This window comes from Oncorhynchus kisutch, linkage group LG27 (genome assembly GCF_002021735.2).
Source record: "Oncorhynchus kisutch isolate 150728-3 linkage group LG27, Okis_V2, whole genome shotgun sequence".
Classification (NCBI taxonomy): domain Eukaryota; kingdom Metazoa; phylum Chordata; class Actinopteri; order Salmoniformes; family Salmonidae; genus Oncorhynchus; species Oncorhynchus kisutch.
Genome location: NC_034200.2, coordinates 11,289,712 through 11,303,078, shown reverse-complemented (window position 1 = coordinate 11,303,078; position 13,367 = coordinate 11,289,712). Strand labels below are relative to the sequence as shown.

General features: G+C 44.6%; 1 protein-coding gene across 2 annotated transcripts in view; it reads right to left on the bottom strand.

Moving 5' to 3' along the window:
• The window catches only part of acin1a (apoptotic chromatin condensation inducer 1a), a 29,054-nt gene extending 17,034 nt beyond the window's left edge, over positions 1-12,020 (bottom strand). The window contains exons 1-8 of one of the 2 annotated variants that reach the window (XM_031806351.1): positions 11,860-12,020; positions 10,488-10,553; positions 10,228-10,339; positions 9,985-10,046; positions 7,982-9,651; positions 5,908-7,933; positions 2,186-2,335; positions 1,977-2,059 (exon numbers count right to left, since the gene is read on the bottom strand). In XM_031806351.1, coding sequence (XP_031662211.1) covers positions 1,977-2,059; positions 2,186-2,335; positions 5,908-7,933; positions 7,982-9,651; positions 9,985-10,046; positions 10,228-10,339; positions 10,488-10,553; positions 11,860-11,997 — 4,307 coding nt within the window. In that variant the 5' untranslated portion in view covers positions 11,998-12,020. Of the gene's footprint in view, positions 1-1,976; positions 2,060-2,185; positions 2,336-5,907; positions 9,652-9,984; positions 10,047-10,227; positions 10,340-10,487; positions 10,554-11,859 lie in introns of both variants that reach the window. The other variant, XM_020462727.2, reaches the window with a different exon arrangement.
• Positions 12,021-13,367: the final 1,347 nt, after the last annotated feature.

Sequence of the window (13,367 nt, the reverse complement as noted above, 5' to 3'; positions counted from 1 at the left end):
TACGACTCGTCAGTGAAGAGCACTTTTTGCCAGTCCAGTCTGGTCCAGCGATGGTGGGTTTGTGTCCATTGGCGACATTGTTGCCGGGGATGTCTGGTAGGACCTGCCTTACAACAGGCCTATAATCCCTCAGTCCAGCCTCTCTCAGCCTATTGCAGACAGTCTGAGCACTGATGGAAAGACTGTGCGTTCCTGGTGCAGTTGTTGTTGCCATCCTGTACCTGTCCAGCAGGTGTGATGTTCGGCTGTACCGATCCTGTGCAGGTGTTGTTACACGTGGTCTGCCACTGCGAGAGCTATCAGCTGTCCGTCCTGTCTCCCATAGCGCTGTTTTAGGCGTCTCACAGTACAGACATTGTAATTTATTGCCCTGGCCACATCTGCAGTTCTCATGCCTCCTTGCAGCATGCCTAAGGCACGTTCACGCAGATGAGCAGGGACCCTGGGCATCTTTCTTTTGGTGTATTTCAGAGTCAATTGAAAAGCCTCTTTAGTGTCCTAAGTTTTCATAACTGTGACCTTAATTGCCTACCCTCTGTAAGCCGTTAGTGTCTTAACGACCGTTCCACGGGTGCATGTTCATTAATTGTTTATGGTTCATTGAACAAGTATGGGAAACAGTGTTTAAACCCTTTACAATGAAGATCTGTGAAGGTATTTGGATTTGTCTTTTTTGCTGAGTTTATATACATATAAAAATATAAACGCAACATGGAAAGTGTTAGTCCCATGTTTCATGAGCTGAAATAAAAGTTCCCAGACATTTTCCAAAAGCACAAAAATATTATTTCTCTAAAATGTTGTGCACACATTTGTTAATCTCCCTGTTAGTGAGCATTTATCCTTTGCCAAGATTTCTATTTTTAATTTATCCGTTATTTTACCAGGTAAGTTGACTGAGAACACGTTCTCATTTGCAGCAACGACCTGGGGAATAGTTACAGGGGAGAGGGGGATGAATGAGCCAATTGTAAACTGGGGATTATTAGGTGACCATGATGGTTTGAGGGCCAGATTGGGTATTTAGCCAGGACACCGGGGTTAACACCCCTACTCTTACGATAAGTGCCATGGGATCTTTAGTGACCTCAGAGAGTCAGGACACGCGTTTAACGTCCCATCCGAAAGACGGCACCCTACACAGGGCAGTGTCCCCAATCACTGCCCTGGGACATTGGGAGATCTTTTTTTTTTTAGACCAGAGGAAAGAGTGCCTCCTACTGACCCTCCAACACCACTTCCGGCAGCATCTGGTCTCCCATCCAGGAACTGACCAGGACCAACCCTGCTTAGCATCAGAAGCAAGCCAGCAGTGGTATTCAGGGTGGTATGCTGATAATCCATCCACCTGACAGGTGTAGCATATCAAGAAGCTGATTAAACAGCATGATCCTTACACGGGTGCACCTGGTGCTGGGGACAATAAAAGGCCACTAAAATGTGTAGCTTTGTCACACAACACAATGCCACAGATGTCTCAAGTTTTGAGGGAGCGTGCAACTGGCATGCTGACTGCAGGAATGTCCACCAGAGCTGTTGTCAGAGAATGTAATGTTAATTTCTCTACCATAAGAGAAATTGGCAGTACGTCCAACCGGCCTCACAACCGCAGACCACGTGTAACCATGCCAGCCCAGGACCTCCACATCAGACTTCTTCACCTGCGCGATTGTCTGATACCAGCCACCCGGACAGCTGATGAAACTGAGGATTATTTCAGTCTGTAATAAAGCCCTTTGTAGGGAAAAACTCTTTCTGATTGGCTGGGCCTGGCTCACCAGTGGGTGGGTTGGCTGCACCTCACCAATGGCTGCAACTCTGCCCAGTCGTGTGAAATCCATAGATTAGGGACTAATAAATTTACTTCAATTGACTGATGTCTATAAGAACTGTAACTCAGTAAAATCGTTGAAATTGTCACGTTTATATTTTTGTTCAGTATATGTGCGTCTTTTGCAGCAATTTTGTAAACAGACCTTGTAGTGTCTGTCATTTCCTCCTCTCCCTCGCTGTCCTTCTGCTCATTGTCTTGTCCAGCAGGTATTCCAACAAACGATTTCTGATGGTCATCAAAGGGGGTAGTGTTAGAGAGGGGAAGAACAATTTTGTAAAGACAAGGGGAAAGAATAAAGAGATGTAGAGATTTGTAAAGAATAAAGAGACTACAGTTTAAATCTCAGCTGACCTTGCCATGTCTGGCTCCATCGATGGTGATGTCCATCTCCCCAGGTACTCGATTTTTGCGCTGGGGTGCTTTTGGGGACTCCTTTGACTCCTCAAGTTGACTAACTGTCTCCTTATCCTGGGATATGGTTTTTGTCTGAGGTTTCTCAGACTAAAGGATAGAGAATATCATACATTTGAGGTCAAGTCACAGTTCTAAGCATACATCCCTTATTTAACCAACATATGGTTTAGAGGTCAACCGATTAATCGGAATGGCCGATTAATTAGGGCCGGTTTCAAGTTTTCATAACAATCGGAAATTGGTATTTTTGAGCGCCGATTTTGCAGATTTTTTTATACCTTTATTTAACTAGGCAAGTCAGTTAAGAACACATTCTTATTTTCAATGACTGCCTAGGAACGGTGGGTTAACTGCCTTGTTCAGGGGCAGAACGACAGATTTTCACCTTGTCAGCTCGGGGAACCAATCTTGCAACCTTACAGTTAACTCGTCCAACGCTATAACCACCTGCCTCTCCTTGCACTCCACAAGGAGACTGCCTGTTACGCGAATACAGTAGAAGCCAAGGTAAGTTGCTAGCTAGCATTAAACTTATCTTATAAAAAACAATCATAATCACTAGTTATAACTACACATGGTTGATGATATTACGAGTTTATCTAGCGTGTCCTGCGTTGCATATAATCGATGCAACGCTGGGGGATGATTTAACAAAAGCGCATTTGCGAAAAAAAAAGCACAATCGTTGGACGACTGTACCTAACCATAAACACCAATGCCTTTCTTAAAATCAATACACAGAAGTATATCTTTTTAAACCTGCATATTTAGCTAAAAGAAATCCAGGTTAGCAGGCAATATTAACCAGGTGAAAGTGTGTCACTTCTCTTGCGTTCATTGCACGCAGAGTCCGGGTATATGCAACAGCTTGGGCAGAATTTTTTTCCGAATATTTAGACTTAGGGATGCCACCCGTTAGATAAAATACCGAACAGTTGCGTATTTCACTGAAATAATAAACGTTTTGTTTTCGAAATGATAGTTTCCGGATTCGACCATATTAATGACCAAAGGCTCGTATTTCTGTGTGTTATGTTATAATTAAGTCTATGATTTGATAGAGCAGTCTGACTGAGCGATGGTAGGCAGCAGTAGGCTCGTAAGCATTCATTCGAACAGCACTTTAGTGCATTTTGCCAGCAGCTCTCACAGTGCTGTTTATGACTTCAAGCCTATCAGCCTAATGGCTGGTGTAACTGATGTGAAATGGCTAGCTAGTTAGCGGGGTGCGCGCTAATAGCGTTTCAAACGTCACTCGCTCCGAGACTTGGAGTAGTTATTCCCCCCGCGGCTTTTGTGGAGCGATGGATAACGCTGCTTCGAGTGTGGCTGTTGTCGATGTGTTCCTGGTTCGAGCCCAGGTAGGTGCGAGGAGAGGGACGGAAGCTATACTGTTACACTGGCAATACTATAGTGCCTATAAGAACATCCACTAGTCAAAGGTATATGAAATACAAATGGTATAGAGAAATAGTCCTATAAATACGATATTAACTACAACCTAAAACCTCTTACCTTGGAATATTGAAGTCTCATGTTAAAAGGAACCACCAACTTTCATATGTTCTCATGTTCTGAGCAAGGAACTCAAACGTTAGCTTTTTTACATGGCACATATTGCACTTTTACTTCTCCAACACATAGTTTTTGAATTATTTAAACCAAATTGAACATGTTTCATTATTTATTTGAAGCTATATTGTTTTTTATTGATCTATTATATTAAGTTAAAATAGGTGTTAATTCAGTATTGTTGTCATTGTCATTATTACAATTTTCATTTTTAAAATTTTTTTATTTTTAAACCGGCCGATGAATCACAATCTTTTTTTGGTCCTCCAATAATCGGTATCGGCGTTGAAAAATCATAATCGGTCGACCTCTAATATGGTTACAATAAACATTGTGAGTTTGTGTTTTGGCATCATTGTCTCCTTAGTGGTCTCTGCTTGTCTACTAGGCTATTAAGTAAAAATGACAGTACATGACAACAGACTTACTAATCACGTAATTTTATCACCACCATTGTGTGATATAGAAGTAGACCTAAAGAGATTCCAGCAAGAGGAATCTATACCAAGCTATACCATGTACTTTATGACAACATACAGTACCAGTCAAAAGTTTGGACCCACCTAATCAAGGGTTTTTCTTGATTTTAACTATTTTCTACATTGTAGAATAATACTGAAGACATCATGTAGTAACCAAAAAAAAAGTGTTAAATATTTTAGATTTTTCAAAGTAGCCACCTGCTATACTTTATATTATCCTAATAACTACAACCTTTCAATTGTTTTATTAATTTGATGCCAATAAATGTATTTGTTTTTGTTCCTTTAATATATTTGCTGTGTAGTGTTACTAATCTTAAGTGTAGTTTATTTTTCTTTGCATACTGAAATGCCTCGATGACAGCTTTGCACAATCTTGGCATTCTCTCAACCAGCTTCATGAGGTAGTCACCTGGAATGCATTTCAATTAACAGGTGAGCCTTGTTAAGTTAATTTGTGGAATTTCTTTCTTCTTTAATGTGTTTGAGCCAATCAGTTGTGCTGTGACCAGGTAGGAGGGTATACAGAAGATAGCCCTATTTGGTAAAAGACCAAGTCCATATTATGGCAAGAACAGTTAAAATATGCAAAGAGAAACAACAGTCCATCATTACATGTTATTGTTTACTCCATGTGTAACTCTATGTTGCTGTCTGTTCACACTGCTAGGCTTTATCTTGCCCAGGTCGCAGTTGTAAATGAGAACTTGTTCTCAACTAGCCTACCTGGTTAAATAAAGGTGAAATAAATAAAAAATAAGCTCAGTCAATGTGGAACATTTCAAGAACTTTGAACGTTTCTTCAAGTGCAGTCGCAAAAACCATTGGGTGCTATGATGAAACTGGCTCTCATAAGGACCGTCACAGGAAAGGAAGACCCAGAGTTACCTCTGCTGCAGAGGATAAGTTCATTAACAGCCTCAGAAATCAACAATTAACTGCACCTCAGAAATTGCAGCCAAAATAAATGCAAAGTAAAAAGACACATCAACTGTTCAGAGGAGACTGTGTGAATCGGGCCTTCATGGTCGAATTGCTGCAAAGCAACCACTACTAAAGGACACCAATAAGAAGAAGAGACTTGCTTGGGCCAAATAACACAAGCAATGGACTTTAGACCGGTGGAAATTTGTCCCAATTTCTACATGATTTCATAGTTTTGATGTCTTCAGTATTATTTCACAACGTGGAAAATAGGAAAAATAAGGGAAAACTCTTGAGTAGGTGTGCCCAAACTTTTGACCGGTACTGTATTTTCACACTGAAATATCACTTTTCCTCCATCTTTCACAACTTCAGAAAAACATGTAATTCATAAATCAGAAACCGTTCTGGTAAACATCTTGAACATTTGGACAAGGTTCCCTTGAAACATTAATGAAATAACGTCTTCAGATCTCCAATGTACCATTGATTGTCACTACTTGGGTGGTCCTGTCAATCCTAGGCCCCGACAGAATAAAAACCAAAAACAACCAAAAGAGAAACCTAAAAAGAAAATCCAAGTACTACATGGTTAATGAACATTACTTTCCCATATTGCTGTTTGGGTTTAATCATTGTTATTCCACTGACTGAGTGAAAGAACACCTATAGACCACTCACCTTTCTACCACTGGGAGTGGTGCGAGTTTTGCCCTGGGAGGACGAAGATGAACCAGACGAGCGTGAGGAGGATGACCCAGAGTCAGAATCTGAGGAGTCACTAGATGAGGAAGCTCGTCTTCCCCGCTTCTCTTGTTTCTTTTGACTTCTCTCCCTTCCCCGGTCTACATTGCCCTCTTCCGGTGGAGGTATCACAGATTCTGCTGGACCCGAGGGGACGTTTCCTGCATCCACCCGTTTAGCACCTCTGGCTATCTCTCCCACTTCCTGTTTGTTTGTCTCCTTATCTGCTAAGACATGCTCCTCTGACACAAGCTCCTTAGCCTTTTCTTCTTCAGGAATCTTGCCTAGTGTGGCAATCACTGGGGTCTCTGGCCCTGTCGTGTCTGACGTGTCTGCTGCAGTTGGTCCAGAAACAAGGAACCTCTGTCTTGCAGGCATCTGTGATGCTGCCTGTCCAGAAGAAAGCTTGGACCCCTGCAGAGTACTTTCCTGCTCTTGTTCCCCAGGTTTTCTTGGGGACTGGAGAGCGGAGGCCTGAGTATGGGGGCTGTCAGAGAATGTACGGGGCCTCTTGATGACCAGGGATGCAGAGCAAGATGGGGACAGAACTGGGGGGTCTCTCAAGAAACGGAACTTCTTGAAGGAGGACTGGGGTGACAGAGGCGTTGCTATAGTTGGTGACAGGGGCGTACCAGATTCAACTGGCTGGTTGTCTCTCGATGCTGTTTGGGGTAGGGATGGCACGTGGGGCTCCCCACCCTCCTCTGTTGCCGCCATTCTACCTGCTCCTGTGGAGAGGGGAGGAGTGGGCAGGGGGGTAAGACCAATCTCACGACCACGTTTCCATGGGGGAAGATGACTCTCCCTCTCAGCCACCATAGCCCTTTCCTTATCTTGTTCCAAAACACTCTCCCTCTCTTCTTTTTCTCTCTGCAGGGCCTTCTGTTCTAAAGCCCTCTCCTTCTCCTCTCTCTCACGTTCCAAAGCTTTTCCCCTCTCCACTCTTTCTTTCTCCCTTTCAATTCTTTCTTGGTGCAAAGCCCTTGCCTTCTCCTCCCTATCTTTCTCCCTCTCTTCCAGTTCCCGCTCTAAAGCCTTCTGCCTCTCTAGCTCCAAAGCTTTCTCCTTCTCAACTCGCTCGAGCTCCAGCGCTGTCTGCCTCTCGAGCTCCAGCGCTGTCTGCCTCTCGAGCTCCAGCGCTTTCTGCCTCTCGAGCTCCAGCGCTTTCTGCCTCTCGAGCTCCAGCGCTTTCTGCCTCTCGAGCTCCAGCGCTTCCTGCCTCTCGAGCTCCAGCGCTTCCTGCCTCTCTAGCTCCAGCGCTTCCTGCCTCTCTAGCTCCAGCGCTTCCTGCCTCTCTAGCTCCAGCGCTTTCTGCCTCTCTAGCTCCAGCGCTTTCTGCCTCTCTAGCTCCAGCGCTTTCTGCCTCTCTAGCTCCAGCGCTTTCTGCCTCTCTAGCTCCAGCGCTTTCTGCCTCTCTAGCTCCAGCGCTTTCTGCCTCTCTAGCTCCAGCGCTTTCTGCCTCTCTAGCTCCAGCGCTTTCTGCCTCTCTAGCTCCAGCGCTTTCTGCCTCTCTAGCTCCAGCGCTTTCTGCCTCTCTAGCTCCAGCGCTTTCTGCCTCTCTAGCTCCAGCGCTTTCTGCCTCTCTAGCTCCAGCGCTTTCTGCCTCTCTAGCTCCAGCGCTTTCTGCCTCTCTAGCTCCAGCGCTTTCTGCCTCTCTAGCTCCAGCGCTTTCTGCCTCTCTAGCTCCAGCGCTTTCTGCCTCTCTAGCTCCAGCGCTTTCTGCCTCTCTAGCTCCAGCGCTTTCTGCCTCTCTAGCTCCAGCGCTTTCTGCCTCTCTAGCTCCAGCTCTTTCTGCCTCTCTAGCTCCAGCGCTTTCTGCCTCTCTAGCTCCAGCGCTTTCTGCCTCTCTAGCTCCAGCGCTTTCTGCCTCTCTAGCTCCAGCGCTTTCTGCCTCTCTAGCTCCAGCGCTTCCTGCCTCTCTAGCTCCAGCGCTTCCTGCCTCTCTAGCTCCAGCGCTTTCTGCCTCTCTAGCTCCAGCGCTTCCTGCCTCTCTAGCTCCAGCGCTTTCTGCCTCTCCTCCTGTTCCCGCTTCAAAGCTTTCTGCCTCACTAGCTCCAAAGCTTTCTCCTTCTCAACTCGCTCTTGCTCCAAAGCCTTTTCCCTCTCTATACGCTCCATCTCCAATGCTTTCTCCCTCTCCAACTGTTCTCGCTCCAAGGCTCTCTCTCTTTCCTGTCTCTCTCGCTCCAAGGCTTTCTCCATCTCCACCCTTTCTTGCTCCAACGCTCTCGCGGTCTCCACCCTTTCTTGTTCAAGAACTTGCTCCCGCTCAAGAGCCCTTTCCCTCTCCTCCCGCTCAAAAGCTTTAGCTCTTTCCCTCTCCTCTCTCTCTTGCTGCAAAGCTTGCTCTCGTTCCATGGCTCTCTGCCTTTCTAACTCCACAGCCTTCTCAAGCTCAAGGGCCCTCGCTCTTGCCACAGACTTCTCTCTCTCTTCTGCCAAAGCTTTCTCTCTTTCCTCCCGCTCTTGTTCAAGAGCTTGTGCCCTCTCTCGCTCTAAAGCTCTTTCCCTGTCCTTCCTTTCTGCCTCCAAGGCTTTCTCCCTCTCTCGCTCCAAAGCCCTTTCCCTCTCCTTCCTTTCAGCGTCCAAGGCTTTCTCCCTCTCCTCCCTCTCTCGCTCCAAAGCTCTTTCCCTCTCTTGCTCCATGGCACGCTGTTGCTCAAATATTCTCTGTCTTTCCAGCTCCACGGCTCTAAGTCTCTCTTGCTCAAGGGCCTTTTCTCTTTCGCTCTCTGCCTGCAGCTCCCTTTCCTTGTTTTCTTGTTGCCATGCAGAATCTCTCTCTTCCATTATAGTGGGCCTAAGCACACTCACAGGAACTTGACTGTGGGATAGATGGCCTCCAAGGACACCCTGGTTGGTAACTGGAACCAGACTGGGGAAGGGCAAACTGGCTGCAGCATTGGCTGTGTGGGTGATGGCAGACACTGTGCCCTCTTGAGGACCTCTACCAGGAAATATTGTTGCAGTTGCAGCATTGTTGTCCTGCCTTTCTGCCTCCCCACGTCCATGCCACCCAACTCCAGAGAAGGCGCCTTCTGATGCCATCTTGCGTGCCAGCAGGGTCAGTGGGCCAGGCTTGCGCTCTGCGTTGCTTTGTGGTTCTGGACTGCTACTACGACTGCCACTGCTAGAGGAGCCAGAGCTGGAGGTACTGGAAGTACGCTGCCTAGCCGGGAGCTCACCTGGACTAGGGGGGCTTTGTTTAGGGGTATCAGGCAGTGGGAATGATAACTCTGGGGGAGGGGACGGGGGAGGGGTAGGCTGTCGAAGCTGCGGAGACAACAGGGGGGGGATGTGCTGTGGGGGTTGGCGGGATCCTTCAGACCTCTCTCTTGCTAGCTGGCCTCTTGGTGGCTCTCCTAGATTCCTCCTCCTGGCACCGCTATCCCAGTCCTCATCCTCGCCATCCTCGTCACCTCCGTCGCTGTCATCATCGCTATCTGCTGGGACTTGGCTAGAGGTTGGGACTCTCTCCGGTCGCTGCTCACCATCAGCTACACACACAGACAGAGAAGCAACGGCAGCAGGGGCAGAGGTAGGAGAGGTAGAGGCAGGTGGACCAGGCACATGGCCGTCTTTGGCCCTGTGTCCCTCTCCCTCGCTTGCGGGGCCTGCTAGTCCCTCTCCCTCGGAGGGGCCAAGCGGCTTGTGCTGGTCAACCAACACAGGTACGTCATCCTGATGAGGACGGAAAGCGAGATGTGATTGAGTTTGTTGCAGGACTATACCAGAGTTCCTCCCATACATGCAGTTGTTCAGGCATGCATTAAACTGCATGCAAGATTGTGTTAATCATGAAAGATGTGTCAAACATGCAAGTTGCACAACAGGGGTGTATATTCATTACACAGATTCTGTTTACAAAAGGAATGAAAACAGGGAGGGACCTAGCTGAATTTGCCCATTAGACACTCTTGTTTTAGTTACAAAATGGAATGCAAAGGGAAAAATGATTACGCCCCTGGAGATTCTTAAAAACAGAAAGAATACAGCGATTAGTCTGCAACTAACCTGATCTGGGGCAGCACAGGCAGAGCTGTTATTGCCCTGTGTGTGGTCCTCTTGGTCGGTATCTGGAAAAACATAGTAGTGAAATGTAACGAGACAAAGTACCCTGAGCAGGAGATGAGTAGCTGACCTGATTTGATTTATAAAGGAACCGCGCTCAGTACAGGCATAGAACTGACATGTAAACTACTCAGGCTTAAACCCCAAGCCAATACGTAAACGTGAGGAAGTAAACTGCCAACTTACCATCATCTTCGACTGCTTCCCGGGCCTCTTTCTCAAGACGCTGCCTCAAGAGCTCCTGCTGTTTTGCCAGATACTGCTTAATGAAGCTATTCTGGCTCATCTCTTCACCAATCTGAAATAATCAGACAGACCATAAGACTTAACATCCTTGCCCATATCCATCATATTGAAGAAGTAATTAGAGAAACTGACAAATATCTACACAAGGAGCTGATTGAATTGTTATGGTTCATGCAACTTCTTCATACAGTAACTCTCACCTGGGAGTTTGGCTGCAGTCCTATGTGATGGTGTGAGGTTCTCTGGAGGTTCTCCAGCATGAGAGCCTGTCACAAACATAATACATGATCACACACACACAACACACAAAACAGTAAACAGACTTTCACACAATAAATTATTAATTGTTGTATGTTGCATCTGATAATCATGTTAAGCTAGTTACATGATGGGCTCATTAGAAAACATTCACACTAAGAGGGCTTTAACAAAACAAATTCAATATCAAATATTCATAGTAGCAGAAGCATATACCTCTTGTTACCTCTTTCCCTACTGTATTTATTTGATTTGATTTATTTTGCTCCTTTGCACCCCATTATTTGAATTTCTACTTTGCACATTCTTCCTCTGCAAATCTACCATTCCAGTGTTTTACTTGCTATATTGTATTTACTTTGCCACCATGGCCCTTTTTTTTGCCTTTACCTCCCTTATCTCACCTCATTTGCTCACATCGTATATAGACTTGTTTATACTGTATTATTGACTGTATGTTTGTTTTACTCCATGTGTAACTCTGTGTCGTTGTATCTGTCGAACTGCTTTGCTTTATCTTGGCCAGGTCGCAATTGTAAATGAGAACTTGTTCTCAACTTGCCTACCTGGTTAACTAAAGGTGAAATAAAAAATTAAAAAAATACTGTCCGATATCGACTAAATACAAATCATTGTATTTTCAACTGAGAGGTAGCTAGTTAGCTAGATTGATTAAACTACACTTGAAAGCGACAATGGTTGCTAGCTAACGTTAGCTGTTTGCATCTCAAGCTGCTTGCAATTCACTTGGATTGCTATGCTAACATTACATCTTCTAATTATACAAAGAAGGAATAATTCCCCGAAGATCTGGGCCCCCAAAACGTTTAGTTTTTATTAATCCATTAATTTCTTCATACATTATTTTGTTTACTACGCCTCCCAAAGCTTGCTAGCTTCAAGTACAGTAGATAGCAAGCTACTTTACAGGCGCGTCCACGTTGTATAACCTCCCCCCAACTCGTGCACACCAACAAAGCGCGGACCGTGCAGCCGCAGACGACAAAACTACCAGTAGCTAGCAGCTAACGTTAGCTACCAGCCGTGTCTCGCATAAACAACAAACGTCCATTTAAACTTTGGTTAACAACTTATTCAACAAACAAGCCATTTCAAATGGTAGAACATAGCAAAGCTTCCAACGACGACAAAACATTATCAGAAAGTAAACAGCACACAGTAATTATTTTTATTTAATTTTTTTAAACTAGGCAAGCACTCCGGCCTGCAAGGCAAGCATCGGCCAGTCTCTAGCAACACCGAGGTTTAGCGACTGCAGGTTACAAACGACCTCAAATTCTTAACAAAACTCACCCCTTTGAGCCTCTTAATGAGAGCATTTTTCTGTCCGCTTTTAGGAAGCCCCCGCTCCTCCAAAGCAGCTTTCAAATCCGCCACCCGTAGAGATTGTAGCGGCCTCCCGTCCAGTGTAACGTCTTCGAGGTCCGCCATTTTCCCTTTCCTCACTAATTCGCTTCAGCAACGCCTTCCTTCAACCAACGTCTGAGTAGTCAAAGTGTAAATTGAATTTTATTATTACATATTGTTTGATTTTATTCATACATTCGATGGTGGAGTGCATACACGCTATTCACAATGAATTTGCATTAATAAGATACCTAAACATTATTTGGAAAATGTAATTTCCTAGATTATAATTGTATTTGTACCAACAGGAGGCACTCTTTCACGTGTCAAAATAATCTCTGTTGAATCATGTCAGAGTGCAAAATGTCTTGGTGCAGCATCAGTTGTAACAACAACTGTCATTGTTCTTTGACAAATCTTTAGCGGTCACGTCTTGCTCGACTGTGGGTGCTTTCCTAGGGGTGCCCTGTTCCTTATTAGGCTACACAACCATGTTTTTCCACATCTCTAAGGTCCCATGAATGAAATGGATGGTTGTGTAAAAATGTTTTACGGCAAAAGTGGTTAAATTTATACGTATTGTGACACACACCCTAAACTCAGACAGTGCACAATAATGCCTGGCTGTAGGTGGGGGTGGGCCAATCTCATGTAACCCGATATTGCTCAAATTTGGAATACAAGTAGACAATTGTCTGCCTACATACAAATCACATTTTATTGGTCATATGCGCCGGATACAACAGGTGTAGACTTTACAGTGAAATGCTTACTTACGAGCCAATTTCCAACAATCTAGAGTTAAAAAGTAAGACAAATATTTGCTACATAAAAAAGGGAATAGTAACACAATAAAAACAATAACTAGGCCAGTGGTGGAAAAAGTACCCAATTGTCATACTTGAGTAAAAGTAAAGAAACCTTCATAGAAAATAACTCAAGTAAAAGTGAAAGTCACCCATTTCTTTTTTTAAACTAGGCAAGTCAGTTAAGAAGCGCCTGGCCAATTGTGCACCGCTCTAAAATACTACTTGAATAAAAGTCTAAAAGTATTTGGTTTTAAATATACTTAAGTATCAAAAGTAAGGTATAAATCATTTCAAATCCTTATATAAAGCAAATCAGAAAGCATCATTTAATTTTTTTTTATTTTTTAATTTACAGATAGCCAGGGGCATGCTCCAACACTCAGACTTAATTTACAAATGACTCGTGTGTTTAGTGAGTCTGCCACATCAGAGGTAGTAGGGATGACCAGGGATGTGCTCTTGATAAGTGTGTGAATAAGGCCATTTTCTTGTCCTGTAAGCATTCAAAATGTAACTAGTACTTTTGGGTGTCAGGTAAAATGTTTTAACGTAAAAAGTACCTACGTTTTTTTTAGGAATGTAGTCAAAATAAAAACAAACTTTATTTGTCACATGCACCGAATACAACAAGTGTAGACTTTACTG